At 46.0% G+C, this 22,829-nt stretch overlaps 1 protein-coding gene across 1 annotated transcript in view; it reads right to left on the bottom strand.

Annotated features, from left to right (window-relative positions):
• The window catches only part of LOC144782514 (uncharacterized), an 80,682-nt gene that overhangs the window by 21,671 nt on the left and 36,182 nt on the right, over positions 1-22,829 (bottom strand). Inside the window, exons 4-8 of the mRNA XM_078661917.1 lie at positions 14,614-14,739; positions 14,205-14,303; positions 8,611-8,721; positions 2,219-2,344; positions 1,834-1,932 (exon numbers count right to left, since the gene is read on the bottom strand). Of these exons, the coding sequence (XP_078518043.1) occupies positions 1,834-1,932; positions 2,219-2,344; positions 8,611-8,721; positions 14,205-14,303; positions 14,614-14,739 (561 nt within the window). The remainder of the gene's footprint in view (positions 1-1,833; positions 1,933-2,218; positions 2,345-8,610; positions 8,722-14,204; positions 14,304-14,613; positions 14,740-22,829) is intronic.

Raw genomic sequence — 22,829 nt, 5'->3', positions numbered from 1 at the left:
AAGTATGTAAACCAACATCTTTTGCTATTTCTAGAACCAAATGAGATCCTCCACCCCACACAAACTTGTTTTAGACCACAATATAGCACAGAAACTGCACTATTGGTGGTAGTAGGATTTTTCAAGTCCTAGACAAAACATGCTACTCGAATATAAGTCCCTTGAAATGTGGAGTCCCTCAGGACTCGTCACTGAGCACAAATCTTTTCAATCTTCATATGTGCACCTGGCAAAGATTGTACAAACAATTACTCTTTCAATAGTCACATATGCAGATGATACTCAAATAGGTTTTTACCTTTTTCCAGATAACTGATCAAATGTATCACAACTAGCACCCCGCCTGAAGGAAGTGGCAGAATGGATGGCTAAGTACGGTCTTAAACTTGATGGTGACAAATCTGATATTATTATGGTGGGTGATAACTTCAACAACCAGCGTTTGTTTGCCGGCCTGATTCCTTTGGCAATTCTCTTAACCCCAAAAAACCCTATAAAATACTTAGGTGGCTAGACAACACACTCATCATGAAAACTCAAGCTGGGAAACTGGATTACTCAGAATGCTTAGGATAGTTCTAGATCTTCTTCCTCTCCCATCTACAGGCTTTTCATACAGGCGCTGGTGAGGTCACGCCTTGACTATGGTAACTATCTCTACCTAGGTTCCCCTTCCTATGTGGTCAGGAGGCTACAAGTGGTTCAAAATGCAGCGGCTCGCCCCTGACTTCCGATAGAACAAAGGGTACAATTTAAGCCCATTTGCATCTTTCAGAGGGCATTTTTGGAAAGAAGCACTCGGCTGTTACAATCCCTGTTGCAGCCTTACACTGTAGGGTGCGGTGTGGAGGGCGCTCTTTTTCTTATCTGGTTCCTAAGCTATGGCATTCTCTACCGATAACTAACCAACTATCAGGAAGATGATAAAGGCTTGATTGTTTGTCAATCGAGGCTGACTCAACGGGATTTAAGTACTCAGATTTAGTGATAGATTAGTGCCGGTTGGTCATTTAGCGCTCGGAGGCCCACTGGGCAGCCAAGCTCTTTACAAAGTGAATTGAATCCAATACAGATAAATAACTAGAAATACTTCAGCTTTGCCAGAGAATTTGGGACTGCAGATAGCAGGGGCAGCAGGCCTAGATGCTACAGAAATGAAAGTAACTACCAAATAGGTGTGTACCGGGGCGTCTTGTACTAAAACCTTTACTTCACTGTGACCAACCAATAGGTTAGGTTAGGTCCTGAGTTCACTTTAATACCTTTTTAATATATTTATCCTTTTGGAGTTCAGAAGCAACTGTGTTGTGACCAATGAGATTTTATTTGTAAAAGTGTGGTATTTTACCAATATTAAGGCATATAGTAATATTATGTTAGGACTTAGGGCTTCCTTCTGCTCCCTACACAAATTTTGATTTGGACACAAACGGGACTTTATGTCTGACTGGGGTCTCCATTTTGTGATGGAGCTCCCCTCACACATTGCACATTCTGCTTCTTGAAGCAAAGACAGGGGAAGGCATGCAACGTGGCAGCGTCTCTCTTACTCTGCAGTGTAGAACTCAGAGCGGTGTGGTGACAGTGCACCCAGAAAATACTGCACACATGGAAGTGGTATTTGCTGGGTGTGGTGTTATCATACCAACCTGTGACCTGGGTGGATGAAGTACCCAAGGGTTTTAGTTCCTTTATGAACGGTCTGGAATGGAATTTCATTTAAAGTGGAATTACTTACCAGTGTAATAAAGTTACACTTGCAATGCTGGTGTGTGCAGTGGGGTCTTGTATCAACACACTCTCTTGCTTTAAGGTGAAGCTTTATCTACTCACTCATAGGACTCCTGGTGTGTTTTATTCTGTGACTGCCCGGATTCTTCCCGCCTAGGGCCTCCTCCTCTCCTTTTACGCAAAATGAAACAACTTCATATCCTGAGATTTAAAAAAGCAGTAAAGTATAAGACAGCAACAGACTTAAAAATGTATTGCTGAAATGCACATTCATGAACCTGTTTTTTAAATCGGGGTTGTGCTTGAGAATAAAGGTTTTTCATGTAATTTTAATGTGTTGACAATGACACAGGGAAGATATTATGCCCTCTTTATGACAAACAGAGGGTTGTCTTGGGGATGAGCAAGTGAATAAATAGACTATTTACACTTCACAGCTCTAGGACACTCTAGTGATGGTTACAAGTCAGAAATATAAGCATGTTACCGTGGTCTGGCTCAGCGTCGCCGTCCCTCAATTCTGCACCAAGATAATCAATGGAAAAGGAAACGGGCTCTTCTTTCTGAGGCTCTCCTTTCCATGAACAATTATCAGCTTCGAAAAGTGGCAAATCTGTGGAGGAAATCCAATGTTAATTATTCTAATGTTTATACAACACATAAATACATTCACTTTTGAAACAAAAGTAGCTCTTTACAAGCGATGCTTGTTGCAATGCCACCCGAAGAGCTTCAACCCTTCTCATGCTGGCGTTACAATGTTTCATCTCAGTGACAGACACAAAGTCACAGAGATTGATGCGAGTTTCCGTTCTGGAGGACCGCTGCTCTCAGACTGTTTTTTTTTTTTTAATTGAAAAATATTTTTCTGTGTTTACGTAAATGAAGGAATCACAGAGGCGTACATACAAGGTTGATATATATGTAGAGCAAACTTTGTACTTTAGTTAGAAAACAACAGCCGAAATCAGTTTGAATTATTAAATGGAATAAGTTTATAAATTTGAAGATCAAAGGGTTAATAGTTAAAGGTAAATGGGAGTGTGCTTCTTTTACTCTTGAACTGCAATGATTCAGAGAACACTATCAAAAAACAATAAATGATATCCAGCACTAATTTATTGTGAGGGCAGCACTTACAGTTGTCATGGTCCCTGGGGATACACATATGAAGAGCTAAATACGGTATTTAAATATAAACAAGAATAAAAAGACAAAAAAACATAAAAAAATATAGGTGACGAGTGCTTAAACTGTATAGCCTTCGAATTAAAAATGCTTATGTCTCTTGCGCCTAAGATGGCAGTGCAGTGACACCACTCCTGCGCGGCTCCAAGCCACCAGCCAGGCTGGCCTGTACAGCAGATTCAGAATCCCCAGGCTTGAAAATGACACTCCCTGCCAACCCAAGTCACAATAACCAAAATGGCGGTAGTCAGGGCTGATGCTGTAATCAGAAGCTTGGTCAGAGGATCAGGGGAGTTATTACTTTATTTACGATAGGTGAGTGAGATCGCCTGTCTCAGTATGTACCCATCTAACAACAGATAATCAAGTGGAGAGGACTCAGGGAGGTCTGTACCCCTAGGAATTGCCTTCTGAAGGCTGAGTCTGATCTGTAAATAGCGGAAGGGATCGGTGGGAGACAGCTTGAACTCCCTTTGTAACTCTGAGAAAGGAAGCACATCCCCCTGCCTCCAAAGATCACCCAACTTTGACAGACCAATCAAGTCCTATTTGTTCAACCCTCTTTAGGTTGCCAAGGGGCCTAACTTTGCTGTAACTCACAAGGGACTGACCTGCGTGATTTTGTCCCTCTACCCCATACCGTGACGTGCGGTGTGCCAGAGAACTGGTGTAGATGTCGTAGGGCTATGAACCTGTATATATAGTTCTAAGATGACCACCAGGTCTCTTACTGTCCTGGGTTATCCTATACGCCGGCTCTCCCCCCGGAAGATGGACCCAGCCATCAGTTCTGCCGCCCAGTAATACTATGTCGAGAAGGGCTATACCACCATCATACCAACTCCGAGTCAGTTTCTGCAGGGCAACAAGTTGAGGAATCCATCCCAAAGAAGGGTACGCACTTTAAGCTCTATGGCCTGGAAATAGGTTGCAGGAACAGGACATGGCGTGTTATGGAGCGTATACAGAAATTGGGGCAGGGCCATCATCTTGAAGAGGGCAGCCCTCCCCAAAAGAGACAGAGGCAATGCCCTCCAGTGCCAGACATCCACTCATAGTCTAGCCAACGGTGCCTCTAGATTGTGTGTGTAGAGGACCCTCTGATCACAAGTGATGAAAAGTCCCAAGTATCGAAAAACATCTGGCCTGGCCTCCCTATCAGTCGGCAATACTGTAGTCGCTCCGCTATGTACAAATATTAGTGATTTATTCCATTCGATAGTATAGCCTGAGTACCTTGAAAATAATGTGAACACTTACATAATTCTTTAGAGTGAATCGGTGTGATCAGCAACATACGGGAGAATATCATCCGGGTAGAGGGAGATTCTATCATCCTACTCCGCAGTCCATCTCAGCCCCCTGATCATAGTGTCGGTGCTCACCCAGGCTGGCAGTGGCTTTAGCACACTTGGGCAAAGATTAAGGGGGAAAGCGGATAGCCCTGCATTGTTCCCCGTCACAATGAAAACTGGGCAGAAGTGCCCCGATTCACCCCACCTGGGCGAGTGGATTGGAGTACGAGAGCCAAATCCAGGACAGGAAACAAAGGCCAAACCCAAGCCTCTCCAACACGTCATAAATAAAGGGCAACTCTACTGTGTCGAAAGCCATATGCGCATCCAGGGAAAGTATGATGGCATCTTCCCAGATCTGGTCCGCGCAGCCCAAGACCCCATGCAATAGACACAGGTTAGGCACTGTACTCCTACAACCCTCCTATTTTAACTTCCACATTCAGTAATGAAATGGGCCTGTATGAGGCACATTTCCCTGGCGGCCTGCAGTCCTTATGGATCACTACTATAGTAGCCACTGTTTGATCTCTCTACAGCATACCAGCTTCTTGGCTTTCCAAGAACATGCGTAGGAGGCGGTGCGCCAGTTCTGGGGCTGCAAGTTTGCCGAGTTCTATGGGGATACTGTTGGGGCTCAGCGCTTTACAAGAGGTTAGAGCGCTGATGGCCTTCGCCACCTCCTCCTCTGCCAAGTCCTGACGCATGAATACCCTGTCTGACTGAGTTAGACCAGGCATTTGGATATCAGCTAGTATCTCCCGCGATTCCTCAAGTGTTGGCGTGTTAGCCGAAGTATAGACACGGGTAAAGTAGTCCACAAAATCTAAGGCCACATGCTGTCAGTCCCTAATGTGTTCTCCGGCTTCATTTAGAATTTCAAGAACCCATCTGGACCTAGACTCCCTCCTGTCCAGCCAAAGTAGAAATTCCCAGCCCGATCACCCTCATAGAGGCAGTGTTGAGTAGCCCGAAAGCAGGTCCTGGCTGCATCCGGCGCCACGTCCCTGTATTCCCTCTGTTGCACGGTCAAGTTGTGAATGAGGTCCCTGCAGTCGCCTGTGACAAGCTGCGACTAACTCATGGACCTCTCACTCGATCTTCTCTAGACTAGCGCGCTTCACCTTTTTATATCCAGCAATCAAGGCTATACCTTGACCACTTATAACCATTTTAAACGTCTCCCACAGTCACTGAGCCTTTGATCTCCTTAAAATAATTCTCCGTATTCTTGTGAAGACTCGCCCGGATTCCAGGTACCATGGGTTGAACATTCTCTACAAATGGCGCCACCATCTGTCAGTCCATAACAGGCGCAGACTGGGGAATGATCGGCGATACCCCTGGCCACGTGAGAAATCTCTAAAACAGGGGAGTTGACGAGCTGAGGTTAGTATGTAGTCTATATGCGAAAGACTCCCATGGGCTCCCCAGTGGAATGTTTACTGTTGTGCCGTGGGATTAAAGGCCCGTTACACGTCGACCAGTCCATGCACCCCCATGAATTCCACGCGAGGCCTACGTTGTGATGTTGACAGGCAAGAGTGCCAGCTGTCAGCTTCCTCATCCTGAACAGCATTAAAGTCACCTCCCAGTGGGAACCCACCCTCGGGAAGCTTGTGCCGAAGCACACTAATATCTGAAAAGGCACTCCTTTGTCTATCCTGCATGTGAGACCATCTTGTAACCGCCTGTCTAATGCGTAGCAGGTATTACCTTGTAAGCGCGTCTCCTGAATGAGAACTTTGTCAGATGAGTGCCTCTTGAGGTATTGCAGCATTATATCCAGTTTGATTTTGTCCCCCAGTCCACTGACGTTTCAGGAAAGGATCTTAAAGGCAGGGGACACCAATGTCTTGGCCACGGAGCTTAAATACCCCAGAGGCGTTGACGGCACCAGAGGTCAGCCTCCCACCCACTGTACAAAGGGACCCAGCTCGGAGCAGAAGACGCAGAGAGTTTACCACAGTTCCTAAAGGGGAGCATATGTTTGGAGTGAATCCGGCAGTGGCCGCGATAGGAGACAACAATGGTGAAAATGAAGAAGCATCTGGTCTTGCTCACTGCTACATGAAGGAAAGGACTCGCCAAAGTAAAAGAAAAACCAACAACAAAACAAGAAGAAACATCATAACTAAAGCCCCAGCACAAACCCCTTCTACCTGCCTCCCTGCATGGTGGACTTGGACTAACCTCCCCCCTAACCCCAACTGTGAAGAGTGCCTGTCGCCCCCAAACACTTGACAAACTTTGGGAGACTGTGGTTTCCGCCAAACCTTTGCACAGTCACTTCCCACTTAATCACAGTTAGCGATGTTACCGCTGACGAGATCAAAGCTCGGAGTGTCCCAACAGCAGAGTTCAGTGGACTTCCTCAGCAGACATGAAGGATCGGAGCCATATCTATCTCGAAACCAACTACAGGTGCTCGCAGGGATGGCACACGTTTCTAAACCTGCGGATCATGTGGCTGATGTACAGGCTCAGCATCTGATCATCACCTCCCTGTCTGCCCTCTGGGTCCAGATCCTCCGACCCTCCTCCAGCCATCCAACCACTGGAGAAAGGACTGAAGTGGTCGCTCGACTTTGAGTGAAATCCAAAACAAATGCTCTAGTTTTATTGTCACACTTGACTGGTGGAGCACTACGAGCAGTCTGCAAGATGACATCCCTGTCCCGGTAGTTAAAGATGCACGCTATGATCAGGCACGGGGCGCGCCTGGTTTTGCCGGAGTGCTGGGGTCTCTGTGGGCACATTCAACTGAGAAATACTTTGAGAGGCCATGGGGCTGAAAGTTGCTGGAGTATAAAATCTTCTACAAACAGGTCGACTGCTGGGCCATCCAAATGTTTTGGTACCCCCGCTATGCGGACGTTGATCCTCTGGACCGGCCCTCGTAATCTTCCAGGCAGGCTTCCAAGGAGCCCGTAGAAGCCCACAATTCCGCCACTCGAGTTTTCAGCATCTTCTTCTCCACCTGGAGAGTGACAATGGAGTCCTCGGTCTCTTTGACTTGTGCTCCCATAGTGCAGCGATCCGCCCTTATCGTTGGTACTCACCACCACTCGCCAAAGGGCAACAAATAAGCCCCAAGCGGCTTCTCAGGTTTTCCGCCTCCACCCTGTACCTCCAGGAAATGAAGTCAGTGGAAGTTGTGTGCTTCAGGATTTACACCCTCTCGGCTGTGATCGGCCCGAGGAGGGGCTCTCACTCCTTCAGTGCATCTTAGGATCCAGGGGGATGTGCTACCAGGCTAACCGGGCCACTGCGTGGGCGTCACAATAACAGCGTTTGCCAGAACACCAACTATCTCCCAATTATTGTGTAGGATAATCAGCAAAACATACAGTAACCAGGTAGGAGCTAGTACTCTGGGCATCTGCCTCCCATTTGCACTTTCATCAGTCAATTAAGGCAGTCTTTGAGAGGTCAGGCAATTATAGCAATGTCACTAGTAGTGCTATGCACAGACAGGAGAGGGCAGACAGTGCCATTCAGCTTCGAGGTGTGGTGTGCTGTAAAAAGTGATTTCCGCTTGGTTTGCCACCAACAGAGTCAACAGTGTGCTTAAAGTACCTCATCCCCGGGGCCACCACATGAGCCGGTCAACAAGCGCAGCGGCAGCCGTGCCCCACGTCCACCAAGGGACCCAAGTCCATAGGACGGCTCCGGAGGATGTCTCTCGTCACACGCGGGTTCGCCGCCCAGCAGGCACAGGCAGTTTTGCTAGCAACTGCATATTTGGGTGCAAGACTCACCGCCGCTGGGATCAGGAGCGCAAGGCTTTACCACTTGCAGGCACCGCTCCAGGCCGAGAGGCAGGCGGGCAAGCGCCAATAAATTTCGGTGTGGCCCGCTCACCTGGTGCACCCGCAGCCCTTAGTGTGAGGCTTCAGCAGTCCACCACACCACAATGCACCGGCAGCTCAGCAGTCACATCCAAACAAGCAGCGGCTCGAGGGTCTTCACTGCAGCATGCTGTCACAGCGCACGGTCTCCGACGCCCCACTGTACGCAAGGCTGCAGCTTCAATCTGTCGCACAGGTCACACCGCAAATCCCACTGCAGGAGTGTTATAGGGGCCCGGAAACACAACAGCGGTATCCCCGCTGAGCACAGGACACAGTGGTCATGTCCGGCACCATCTCAGATGGATTTTTAAACTAATGTTTGGGGATTAGTGTGGCTAGCTATGGGAGCCGCTTCAGAAAGCAGCCATCTTCCCTGACAGCTGGCCACACACCTGAGCACATCCATTTTTGTGTATTTAGATTGAAGTACCTTTGTGACTCTATTTAAGACTGTGTGTGAGTGTATGCACACAAGCACTGCCTGGGATAAAGTTATATTCAAGCGCTATGGATAGGTCACAGTTTATTCATTTTTTACTCACTTGACAGCTGATTTATCCTGTGCTTCCTCTCACATTCCTCCTTCTCCATGTGGCACAGCTCATCTCTGTCGTTTGCTCTTAATGAAGAGACAGTGGTGGCAATGAGAGGACCTGTTACCAAAAGAAAACAAAGAAATTCATGTTAATAGACTTTGTGAAATTCTGTGAACTATCGGGGTTTCATCACTGGGCAAGACGTGGCTTGACAGAGCTGAACTGAGGCAAACGCTGTAAGAAGCTGGGTTTCTGTTGCAGTACCCCCCACACTTTGCCAGATTTCTGATGCACTTTGACTTGCTGTGCCCTGGGTCCCTGTCAATCAGGTTGCCAGAGCCTGTGTTTTTTCCCCAAAACTGTACCTGGTACACCCAATTGGCACTCTCTGGCCACAGGTCAGCCCCTGGTAAATGGTACCACAGGTACCCAGAGCACTGTGACCAGGGAAGACCTCTAAGGGCTGCAGCACTTACTGTGCCACCCTTAGAGGTCCTGTACCCTGACACTCTCACACTGACTTTGCAGGCTGCGTGTCTTGGTGCAGAACAAAGTGAAGAGTCGACATGGCACACATCCCTGTGTGCCAAGCCCACAAACCACTGCCCTGGCATATATCAGTATAACAGTGTCCCAACTTGTATTAATTAAAGACAATTAGTGGAGTTATGTAAATACATTATCTGAAAGGAAACAAGGAGACTTTCTATAATTCTGACATGTGCTAAAAGCATCATTTTATGTATAAAACATTTTTGGGGAAAAGAACAGAAGTATAGTTTACAGTTATAGCAGCACTGCAGTATATAAATCACAGCAACTGAAAAAACAACCCAAATTGTACGTGGTGCTCTAGGTGTAACAGTGAAAATATAGCGACGCAGGTGACAATGTGAAACAGCGTGAGTGGCGCAAAGTGACTAGTGAATAAATATACAGTGTATTCATTGATATACGGCGGTTCCAGATAGATTAGAGGTTCATTTTGAAAGTATTCAATGTGTTCAACCGCTTCGTATCTCGCGCCAATATTTGTGCTGAAAGGTCGACGGCGTTTCGATCCAAGTTACTACAGGATCTTCATCAGGACTGGGTCGTTGGCAGTGCTGCAAGGGGGCAAAGAGAGGAGATGGAATATGGGATAGAGAAGGAGTAATTGGGCAGGGGGAGGGTGACAAGGGAAGGAAAGGTTGGGGGAGGGACCCATAGGTACCGGTGGATTACCGCGGTGGTGAAAGGAAAAAGAAAAAGCGGGATTGCTCAACAATTGTGGGAAATGGTCGCCAATTAGAGGCAGAAGGGCACGCGTAAATCGGGGGTGAGCATGCACGGGTCAGAGGTAGGAACAAGGGTCTGGACTCTGTGCCTGTGAACCGGGGTAGTTGCAACTGCATCAGAAGGGACACATAATTAGTCCAGGTGTGCAAGGGAAAACAATTAACCTCATGCAGGCATGGTGGAACAGGACATGGGAGGGCAAGGGAAAACAATTAACCTCATGCAGGCATGGTGAAACAGGACTTGGCCTTGCGGTGGTAGGTAAGGGGCGGTAGCGTTTACCTGGGGGCCGTTTGGCTGGTAATCAATCGCCGGTTGACAATAGCCCAGAGGCTATTTGTTGCTGTTGGGGCTGAATCTAGAGACGAAGGGTAATCTTTTCATTTGTTTCTTTGTTTGAATTGTGAGGAGATTGTCCCTGTGGCGATACCATGCCCTCTTTCGTGCTCTTGAAATCAGCCTTTTAGGATAGCCTCTGACTGCCAGTTTCTTGGCTAGAACCTCCGCCTCTCTAAAGTAGTCCTTTCGCCACTTGCAATTTCTCCTGAAACGAAGAAATTGTCCGTATGGTAGTCCATCCCTTAAGCCTCGTGGATGATAACTGCTGTATTGAAGGAGGGTGTTCCTCTCCGTAGGTTTCCTGAAGAGGCAGGTGCTCAGTTTTCCATCCTCCGCGTGTATCGCCACGTCCAGAAAAAGGGAGGTCGTTGGGTCTGCAGCCGCAAGTGAAGCGTAGATGTTCCTGGGAGTGGTTAAACCAGTCCATGAATGATGAAGATCCTGTAGTAACTTGGATCGAAACGCCGTCGACCTTTCAGCGCAAATATTGGCGCGAGATACGAAGCGGTTCAACACATTGAATACTTTCAAAATGAACCTCTAATCTATCTGGAACGCCGTATATCAATGAATACACTGTATATTTATTCACTAGTCACTTTGCGCCACTCACGCTGTTTCACATTGTCACCTGCGTCGCTATATTGGTTTTCACTGTTACACCTAGAGCACCACGTACAATTTGGGTTGTTTTTTCAGTTGCTGTGATTTATATACTGTAGTGCTGCTATAACTGTAAACTATACTTCTGTTCTTTTCCCCAAAAATGTTTTATACATAAAATGATGCTTTTAGCACATGTCAGAATTATAGAAAGTCTCCCTGTTTCCTTTCAGATAATGTATTTACATATCTCCACTAATTGTCTTTAATTAATACCAGTTGGGACACTGTTGTTCTTATACTATTACACCCCAATCCCAACAAGGTTGACGGGTACCTTACTCCTGTTCCATCTACAAGACTGGCATATATCAGTCACTCCTCTAGCTGGGTGCACTATACCTATGGTGAGGGTTCAGGTGCATGAGCCCTGTACCCCTACAGTGCCCAAGTCCATTCCTGGGCCCTATAAGTGCAGTGCTGCCATTAAGATTACATGGTGCTGAGAGTTTGTTATTAGGAACTCCACAGTCCCATAATGGCTGCACTGAAAACTGAAAAGTTTGGTATCAAAATTCTCAGCACATTAAACCCACACTGGTGCCAGTGTGGGATTTAATGAAAAATGCAACCAGCCTCTGGTGTGTTCCCTGACTGGTACACACTAGTCTGCCACCACGAGACATGTTTCAGAACCCCTAGGGTGGGAGCCTTCGCTCCCTGAGCCCAGAAACACAGCCTTTCCTGGGGGAGGTGTTCACACCTCCCCCAGGCCAGGAAGAGCCATCTGTGGCAGGGGAGCTTCAAATTCCTTGCAGCCTTTGTAATGCGACACCCAGCCTCTCCTGCTATCAGGAGCAGGCCCCTTTCCTGTCTACCCTCCTTTTTGGCGGGAGGACAGGCGGGAAAAACTGGCCAGCCCACCTCTGCCAACTCCATCCCTCTGGTGGGAAAATCGAGGTGAAGCCTACTCATCAGTGCCTGACATCTTGCAGATGGCAGGCACTCCCCAATCAGGATTAGGGATTTTGCTCACCCCCCACCCCACGTGGGGTGAGCACACCAAAGGTGTAGTTACCCTAAGTCCAGTAGCCTGTTGGCTACTGACCTCAAGACTCCTAAAACATCCCCTAAATACAGTATTTAGGGGGCAGCCCTGAACCAAGAACTCAGACAAGAACCAACTATAAGAAAAGAATACGAAAGACCGAACACCCGTGCCGAAGCTAACAAGAGGAAGACGCCCATTGACTTGGCCCCAGCCCTACTGGCCTGTCTCCATCTCAAACCTGCTCCAGCGAAATCCTGGTGTGTCCTGCAGCCAGCAACCTCGAAATCCCTGAAGGACCTGCCTGCCTTCAACCACAAAGACCGTGTCTCCCGTGAACACCGGATTTGTTCATCTCCAACCTCTGGCTCCGGCCAGAAACCACAAATCCACCCCACTCTGCACCTGCCGTCCACGGCCAGAGCTCGAGTGGCCAAACACCACGAGGAGGTCTCCCCGGTGATCCTGACCCGAGATCCAGCGATCCCTGACCTGCCTCAAGCCTCCAGCCAACGCCAACAGCCTAAATCCGGAAGGTCCCCCCAACCGCGACCTAGAGCTGATAAGAAGATCCGACCCTAAATCGCACCCCTGCACCCGATGCCCCACAGACTTGGGTGGCCCAACCGACGGTGATTAACCAACTCCTAACAGCCCAACTTACCTCTCGAAGTGGTGGTCGCACCCAGAAGACCTTCGTTCCCGAGCCTGCAGTGTGTTTGCAAACCGGAGACTCCCTATTAAAAGCTACAGGGCTTCCGACGCCAAAACAGCACTCTGTACCCGGCCGCCCCAGTGCCGCTGAGGGTGCATCTGTTGTGCTACTTTGTTTCCTCATTTGCCCTGAGCTTAAGTCCAAGAGCTTTGCTTGTCAGCAGCCACCAATCGGAGGTCCCCTCTCCCCAACTGGGCCTTAGCACTCTGCACCCGGCTGCCCTAGTGCCGCTGCGGGTGCAACAAGAGTGTATCCCTGACCTTGGGGGACCACTGAGTATAAACCCAGATTACCAACTCCCACAACTAAGTATCTTCCTTTCAACCGTTAACATTGTTTTCCTCCATAGGATAACATTGACTGTTTTTCTATGAAAAGTTTCTAAGTGTGGAGTTGGAAAACTTAAAGAAAGTCTTTAAAATTGTACTAACAAAAACGATTGTATTTACCTGTTTACAGGAAATGTCCCAGTATAGTATCCAGGTATACTACACTGTGTAAGAAAAGTAATCTCAAAAGTAACTTACCTGTAATTTTACTAAAAGGCCCATTCAAAGTCTATGTACTGTATTTCCGAAAGCATTGCATTTCTCTGAAACAATACTGTAAGTCAAAACAAAGTGCATATACAATTACAATCCAAACTGTATTACATCTGTATATTTACTGAAAAGTATTTATCACTTACCTGTGCCAGGCTTGCTTGGTTCTAGGAAATAAAATAACTAAAAGAATATTTTATACAAAACAATTGGTCTGAAGTTCAGTCTTTGAGTGTGTGAGACCATTTGCTGACTGACTGGGTGCAACAAATGCTTAGCACTGTCCTCTGATACTGCCTTACTGCTCGACCACACTACCACAAATAGAGAGTAAGGTTGTATCTAACTTTACCTCTGTCTACCTTTGGGGTTCCACTGGACTCTGTGCACACTATACCTCACTTTGGTATAGTATATACAAAGCCAGCTTCCTACAATAATGAAACAAGATTTGCCTATTACACAACATAGACAATCGCAATTGCGATCCATTCTATTATTGAGCTGGATGCTACAATCATTGCGTTCTGGCCACGTGCCCTGCGTTACATCAACAGTACAACTGTTTTCTGCATACAATATAACGGACAGACAGATGGTAATGGCATGAAGAGATGCAAAATATACTATGTTGCACATTGAAAAATTGTACCAGGCAGGTTTTATGCTCTTGATTCAAGGGTTTAGCACCGACATCTTGTGCTGGCTAAGCACTTTATATACACATTACACATTCTGCATTTTGTGGCAAAGAACAGAGGAAGACATGCAAGGTGACAGCTTCTCTCTTATTCTACAGTGTGGAACTCAGAACGGTGTGGTGACAGTGCACCCACATAATACTGCACACATGGAAGAGGTATTTGCTGGGTGTGGTGTTACCATGCTAACAGGTGACCTGGGTGGATGAAGTACCCAAGGGTTTTAGTTTCTTTATGAAAGGTCTGGAATGGAATTTCATTTCAAATGGAATTACTTAACAGTGCAATAAAGTGACACTTGCAACGCTGGTGTGTGCAGTGGGGTCTTGTATCAACACACTCTCTTGCTTTAAGGTGCAGCTTTATCTACTCACTCATAGGACTCCTGGTGCGTTTTATTCTGCGACTGCCCGGATTCTTCCCGCCCGAGGCCTCCTCCTCTCCTTTTACGCAAAATGAAACAACTTCATATCCTGAGATTTAAAAAAGCAGTAAAGTATAAGACAGCAACAGACTTGAAAATGTATTGCTGAAAATGTATTGCTGAAATGCACATTCATGAACAAAGAACATCCTGTTTTTTAAATCGGGGTTTTACTTGAGAATAAAGGTTTTTCATGTAATTTTAATGTGTTGACAATGACACAGGGAAGATATTATGCCCTCTTTATAACAAACAGAGGGTTGTCTTGGGGATGAGCAAGTGAATAAATAGACTCTTTACACCTCACAGCTCTAGGACACTCTAGTGATGGTTACAAGCCAGAAATAAAAGCATGTTACCGTGGTCTGGCTCAGCGTCGCCGTCCCTCAATTCTGCTCCAAGATAATCAATGGAAAAGGAAACGGGCTCTTCTTTCTGAGGCTCTCCTTTCCATGAACAATTATCAGCTTCGAAAAGTGGCAAATCTGTGGAGGACGTCCAATGTCATGTTTTTATACAGTAGATTATTCTAATGTTTATACAACACATAAATACATTCGCTTTTGCAACAAAAGTCGTTCTTTACAAGCGATGCTTGTTGCAATGCCACCCGCAGATCTTCAACCCTTCTCATGCTGGCATGACAATGTTTCATCTCAGTGACAGACACAAAGTCACAGAGATTGATGCGAGTTTCCGTTCTGGAGGACCGCTGCTCTCAGACTGGTTTTTAAAAATGTAAAAATATTTTTATGTGTTTACATAAATTAAGGAATCGCGAAGGCATATACATATGATTGAATTGTATGTAGAGCAAATTGTGGACCTCATTTGAAAAAACAGCTGTTCACATATGCATCTAATAGCCTACAATGTACTTACATCTCTTTGGCAACACAGAATCCTTATTATCAATTAATATTCTGTGATTTGTCTGGTTCTGCCAGGTTAGCTAAAATTAATTCTTATAATAATGCCCCCACACAAGTCATCATAGATACACTACAGAAACTGAACAATGACTTGGAGTATATTTATACAAATAATAGTAAGTATACCATTATTTTATGGGGAGGAGATTTTAATTTACGGCGGTGTAATGTACAGTCTAGGAACATATGTGGTAAGAGAGCTGAAGGAGAGTTGATCAAACCCATTTTAATCATAACGCTTATGGGGATAAGATGAATGAATTATTATTTAAATTTGACTTGGCCTCTGCAAATGAGATCTCTTCCCCTTACGACCAGGTAAGTGTACTTTTAATGAGAGAAATGCACATAGCATTATTGACCACATTTTATTATCCAATAGACGCGCTGCTCAGGCGTTTAACTTTCTAACTCACTTGATTTCACTAAGTGATAATTTTCACTTGAGCATTGAATTATTGACAACTCAATTTTTTAAGCAGGAGCCCAATAGTATTATCTCACAAGTAGAGGAAATAGAGCTATCGAGTTTTAATGGGAATACCCTACGATGGAAACAGATTGTTCCGGAAGGGTTCCTTAAGCAACTGATAGCTAGCTTAAGAGAGGCTTTTAAGACCTGCCTAGATGGCTCAATAGCGCCCAATGCCATCATCAAAGCATTTTTGTTAATTACGCAGGGGGTGAAGGAGAGCCTTTCAGTCGTAAATAAAAAAGTAAGACAGGAGAAAAAGGGTTGGTTTGTGGAAAAGTAAATTTTGTTATGTTCTGTGTCCCTACGCGTCATCCAACATATGTTATCTGTGCATGATTAAATATGCATATGTGTTCCCCATGTTCGATTAAAGACGCAATTACAGTTGTGTCCACCTCTAGTATGCCAGTTTCCAGTTCTCGTGAATACTACGAATATCAGGCCCATGTAAAGTTACGTTGCCACGTTTCTCAGTGTGCACGTTATTCCATTGTAAAGTCCCCGTTTCTAGGCCTCAGAAGGGCCTGGACACCAGATTCAGCTCCTGTCTCCTGTCTCCTGAAGCCTCGCTGAGGAGCGATACAGCCCCCACCTGTATCCTCGACCCTTCACTTATTTCCTGCCTCGCAGTGCCCGGTTCAGCCTGGCTCTGCCTCTGAGTCTGCCAAGAGTATGTTATGATTCCAGTTATCAGTTCAGTCCTCCTTCTCTGCATTCCTAAGCTACTGAATCGCATCAATAGTTTCCGTCATTGTCTAGCCTTTACGTCTCCACGTTAGAGAAATACTGCATTTAATGGTCATTTAATATTCTTCATCACGCACTACATGTAGAATAATGCATGCTCCAGTCTTAGAGTCTGTTCGCCTTTACCCCGATAACTTTTGGATTCTATCAACATGTTCTCTAAACATCAGATACTAGATACTGTTTAGGTACATGTCGCCCTGACTCTCCAGACTTCAGTCTCTGCTCCTAGCACAGAGTTCATAGCCCCCAGCTTCTCCTAGTAACACGTCATTGCCAGTTTGCGCGCACCACCAGGTTAGAGGTCCCGGCTCCTTAGGTAGCCCCCTCCATGGGTTACACCCCATTCATGACATATTCTGTTACGTTTGCATCACATGTCCATGTATACGCCCTGTTACACCTCTTTTCACCCTTATCTTTCGCGACTGCTACGCGTCACGCCTTCTGCTCCACCCACTGCTACGCCTATTGCAATGTAATGCTATGTGTTTGCGTTATGTATATATACTCGTGTACTGTTATTAAAAAGTCATCCTTTTCCTGCTTTTTGCCCGATCCTGACCCCGGCAGCGCTGTCGGGCCCTGCCATCCTATTCCTGTGCAGGTCGTCCTGTTCCTGTCCTTATGCTGTATTAAACCTGCAAAACTCCTACTACCTCGAATCTTGACTCTTATTTATTGAGCTATCTGTTATTACTATGCCCAGACAAACCTAGATCAGGTATTATTTATTTATATACCACATAATGGCGCCCGAATAGGGACTTGCCCTTTCCCCACGCGTCGGTGAAGCCACGCCGACCCCCTGACCCTCTGCAGTCGTGACGGAACTCTTCTGCGCACCGGCAGATATTTCTGCTTCAAGTATCCCTCAGGCCCACGGAGGAGACGGAGGAGGCGGTCCAGCATCCAGACGAGACGGTGGAGGAACGTGGCGAGTCCCGACCAGAGCCCAAGCCGAGAGTCCAAGGTCCGAGGTATCCGGAGGCCCACCCGTAACAGAAGTCCGAAGTTCGTCCGTCCGACGTCGAAGCAGTCCAGTCCAGTCCGAGGCCTTCCGTTCTTGCTGCCCGGTGAGTACCGTTACTGGGGGAGTATCTAGACAGGGTCAATTTAATTGACTCTGGTCCGTGGGTTGGTGGTACACAGACCCACAAACGAAGTGTCCACTTCGGTGGATGCGGGTCCTGACGTATCTCTTTATGAGACCGGTAAGTTTCGTACTGTTTCAGCAGTGCATCTAGTTTCTGTTCCAGTCAGTTCTGTTCTCGAGAAAATTCATGTATTCTGCTTTCCGTATTCCAGGTAGTATTCTGTTCGAACTGTTATTTTTAATGTTCTTCATGTATTTTAATGTCGTGGTATGAATGGGGAATAAGTATCGTGTTCATTGTGTATTGTATTGTGTCTAGATTACAGTCCAGTCATGCCCTTGTTTTCTAAGTTACGTCAGTTGAGAACTAGAAAAGGTCTGCTAGAAGCAGCAGTTCCTGTCCCGCCTAGGGACAGTCCAGGTCATTTTATGTATCAGAAGCATGGCATAAGCGCCATATTGTATCTAGATTTATGGGTAGAGTATACCAAACAGTTAGAAGAAAAGTATAGATGGCCCGTATCAGGTACATGGGATGCCGAGTGCATCATGAGAGTAGAAGAGGCATTATGGAAAAAGAAAGCCAGACAGTCACAGAAAGATGCCATCGAGTTATGGCGCAAAGAAGCTCATAAAAGAACCGAAAAAGAAATCAGAAAGTCAGAATTAAGTAGAGAATCCTTAGAACGAGCACAAGAAAAAGAACTAATCGAGATAGGTGAACAAGTTAAAGCCGAACAGTCAGACAGACAGAGGCATGCCCTTATTAAGGGTATGTATCCTCTCCTTGCCGAGGGCTTGCCAAAAGCGACCCCAGAGGCATCCAGTAATTTCCCGCCACCATTAGTTCCGACCAAGCTACGTCACAAACAGACCGCAGCTGATATTTTTATTTCGTCCTATTTGGACGACACAGTCCCAGAATATGCAAATCCTGTTCGCGCTCCGCCAGTCCCTGTAAATCAGGCACTTCCCGTTCCTCCAGACACCGGGGCACCCCTTGCAGTACCTGTTACGGTCCCCCCGGTCCAGCCCGCCATACCAGTTCAGCCCGTATTTCAATTTCCTGCCACACTAGTACGAAGAGGATCAGTAGACGACTCTAGTTTAGGGGCCGCAGGAGGAGGTCCTCCTCAAACCCCGCCGCCACACAAGCGTTTAACGACAGCCGAATTACATATGCAAGCGTCACAGCGTACGCCCAGGTATCAGTCTGTTGCAGAAATAAGAAAAGCCCTTAACGAATGTGGCTATGATCCAGTCCCAGGCGAGGATAGTATGGTTTTATATTCATTACGCGTAAGAAAGGTGACCGAGTATCTAGTCACCCTACCAGATATGAAAGAAGATCTAGACAGAATATATCGTTTCATCCGTACAGGGGATGATCCAGAAAGCATTGGCGAAGTCATGTCTCAAAGAAAAGCTGAAGTCCAGCTCATGCTATTAAAGTTTCTGATTAATTGTCTAATACGAGAACAAGATTACCCGTCCAAAGATCAAGCCGAAATGAGAACCCTGACAAGGTGGAGTGATAATATAGCCGAGGGTAAGCATAAGACCATCGGTAGTATAGAGAGTATGTACAAGAAGATTCGTAAAGAAATAATAAGGATACACGAACAACGCAAAGCAGCACAAGTAAGCGAGAAGGAAAGTAACTCTGATACTGAAGAGGTAGAGGACGAGAATCCCGACAGAATAGCGTATGTAGGAAAATCTAGATTTCCAGATCGCCATTTACGTCTAGAACACAAGTCAACTTTCCATCATCCAGCACCAGAACAAGGTTCTCTAGAACAAGTATTCCAAGCTACCGATCACATTCTGAAATCACGAATCGGTTATAGCGAGTTAAGTACTATGCATGAACAAGAACTAGTCCGATCAGCAGTCCGATGGATTACTGATTCTACCACTTTTCCAGATGAAATAGTGGCACAAATGTTTCTGAAATTGCCCCCAGCCGAGCAACGACTGGCGGGTATGTATATGATCCAGCACCTCATTACATTGTATGAGGGTCAGCATTCTGATCCAGGTCCGTTACATGATGTCCTGAACGAGTTACTCCAGTATAGATGGAAAGGTTTAGGTACCGATTTAATTAGTGTCATTCTAGAACAGCGTCACAAATATAGAACGTTTTTGAATCCGCATTTTGTTCATGTCTCACCCCCAGAAAGTAAACCATTTTACATGGAGAGACAGAATCCGTTACGAGAAGTCCACCCAGTTAGAGGAACGGGTGGCGAACTAGAACGAGTGTTTGTTTACACTCCGATTACAAAGATGGAACTCCTAGAGATGAAGAAATTAATTCCCTGTCATGATAAAGATCCAGCAGGGTTCCACCGAGAATTAAAAGACATGCTCCGTATGGGAGAATACACGTATCCAGACATAATTAAAATGTTGAAAGTTCTGTTGCCCGCAGGGGTGTATGAAAAGCTCAAGGAAAAAGAATGGGAGGTGGGAGAGAAAAAGATAGATTGGGCAGTTCTAGAAGCTGAAGATAAGGCACGAGTACCAGGTACCGGTCTTGGAGATAAATGTAAAGAATTACCAGAATTGTTAATACAAGTTTTACCCAGATTGTTAACCACGAAAAAGGAAGACTGGGATGCAATCTCAGCCTGTAAACAGAAACAAGACGAAGACATTAGTGATTATTATTCCAGATTTGAGAAATGTTTTAGCATCAACAGTGGCCTCAAGACAAGTAGTGAGTCATACCCTCATCTTTTTGTTACTAAATTAGTCGAGAATTCAAGTCCACCAATTAAAAATCGAGTTTTGAAAGTCGAAAGTACCTGGCAAGCTAATACCCCGTCCCAGATGTTACAGATGCTCCAATACCACCAGAACAGAATCAGAGAAGAGCAAGAACACGAGAGAAAACGTATGAAAGACACGAAAATGAAAGTACTAGTTGCACAATCTGTTCCTCAAGACAGTCAGAAGAGGGGTCCGAATCAAGCCAGTCATCCTGCAGCTCCCGTTAAAGGGAACTGCAATTATTGTAAACAGCCAGGTCATTTTATAAACGAGTGTGCAGTTCTGAAACACAACATAGCTACTGGTAAGACTAAAGAAAGACCACGTCCGCCAAGACAAGAACAAGTTTCACAGATTCCTCAGCCACAGAATGCACCACAGACAGTTACAGCACCGCAGCCCATCGCTGCAACACAGCACGTTACACAGCAGATGTACCAGTATGCACAGTCTGAGTATCCAGAGTATCAGCCATATTCATGAAACAGCCTAGAGAGGGAGGTAGGCTTGCCTCTCATCGAGATACCTGTAGATCAAGAAGGTCCCTATGTTCACAGTCAAGTATTAGGGAAAGACAGAAAGTTTTTGATTGATACAGGGGCAAGTAGGACCACAATTAGCCACGCCGAAGTTCCAGGGGCTCCGCTCTCAGGCTCAAGAAATGTTTCCCTTGGATTTTCAGGAAAGCCTATCGTAAATGAAATATCAAAGCCAGTTACTCTAGAAGTAGGTCCATTGTCCCGTACTACTGACCTGTTACTTACTAAGTCGTGTCCAGAGAATCTATTAGGTATTAAAACACTGAAAGAGTTAGGTGCAGTTATATGCTGTTCCCCAGAGGGAATACGATTGTTCCTACGTGACTTCAAGGGTCACTATGTATTACGAGATTTTGATCCTAGATTGTCTAATGTTCCGCAGCATTTATGGGCGCAAGGTCCAACCGATGTAGGGTACATGCAAATCACACCCCATCGTGTGACTCTTAAGCCAGGTGTAGTCCTGCCACGAATCAGACAGTACAGATTGCCACCTGAGGCTGTAGCAGCCTTATCCAAAATTATTGACGAGCTCATGGCTCAAGGAGTAGTTGTAGAAACTGACTCCAATGTATGCAATTCTCCGATCATTCCAGTCATGAAACGTACTGATCCACATTTGGGGGCACCTCCAGTATATCGATTAGTGATTGATCTCCGAGAACTTAATAAATGTATTATTCCTCAGTACCCAGTGGTCCCAGATATCTCTTCCCTATTAACAGCTATTGATTCCGAAGCTTCATTCTTTACTGTAATCGACCTCAAGAACGCATTTTTCAGTGTCCCCATTCATCCAGACAGCCAGTTTCTTTTCGGATTTTGTTTAAATGGAAGGAGCTATATGTTCACACGAGCTCCTCAAGGTTTCACAGAAAGTCCTAGTATTTACAGTCAAGCACTTAAGAGACAACTAGACAACATTCACATGCCAACTGACACTGCCCTGCTCCAGTATGTCGATGATCTATTGGTCACAGCCCGTTCTGAACGTGCTTGCGAGCGAGCATCCCTCACAGTTCTGTATTTCCTAGCCGAGATGGGGCACAAGGTGTCCCCTTCTAAGCTTCAATTCTGTGTCCAGCAAGTGGTCTACTTAGGACACTTACTGTCCAAGAGGGGTAGGCAGTTGACACCAGACCGTATCCAGTTAATAGCGAGTCTTCCCCAGCCCAAGACCCAGAAGGAGGTACGTGCTTTTATTGGCCTTACTTCTTACTGCAGACAATGGATTCCTCAGTATGCATTTCTAGCTAAGCCACTGATACAGTTAACGACACAGGAGGCAGCCGTATCGACTGTACTCCCTTGGACATCTGAACATACACTCAGTTTCAATGAGTTAAAGAAAGCTTTATGTCAAGCTCCAGTTCTAGCTACACCAAACTACAGTAAGCCTTTTACACTTTTCGTCACAGAACGCGAAGGTACAGCATTATCTGTTCTCACACAAGATCAAGCAGGACAATACAAGCCATGTGCTTATTTTTCGAGCACATTAGATCCTGTAGCCCAGGCTCTCCCTGCGTGCCTCAAGTCAGTTGCAGCCACAGCACTAGCTATCAGACAAAGTGATTCCATAGTCTTAGGACATTCCCTGACAGTACAAGTTCCACACTCCGTGGAAGTTCTTTTAAACCGAACACAGACTCAGCACTTGACAATTGCACGTTTAACAGGTTATGAATTGACACTGTTCCAGCCACACATAGAAATCAGACGCTGCAACGTTTTAAATCCTGCTACACTGTTACCATCAGTTACTTCGAATTCTGCCACACACGACTGTGTGGAAGTAGTTAACATTACGACAAAGCCAAGACAAGATCTGACAGATATTCCGTTACCAGATCCCGACCTGACACTTTATGTGGATGGTTCATGTATGAGAACAAGTACAGGAGAACTAGTCGCCGCGTATGCAGTGACTACTGACACTGACGTTATTGAGACACACCGTATTGACACCCTGTCCGCTCAAGCAGCAGAGCTAGTTGCTCTGACACAA

Source organism: Lissotriton helveticus, chromosome 9 (assembly GCF_964261635.1).
Source record: "Lissotriton helveticus chromosome 9, aLisHel1.1, whole genome shotgun sequence".
Classification (NCBI taxonomy): Eukaryota; Metazoa; Chordata; class Amphibia; order Caudata; family Salamandridae; genus Lissotriton; species Lissotriton helveticus.
The sequence above is the reverse complement of the archived record's forward strand: the minus strand, read 5'-3'. Positions and strand labels throughout refer to the sequence as shown.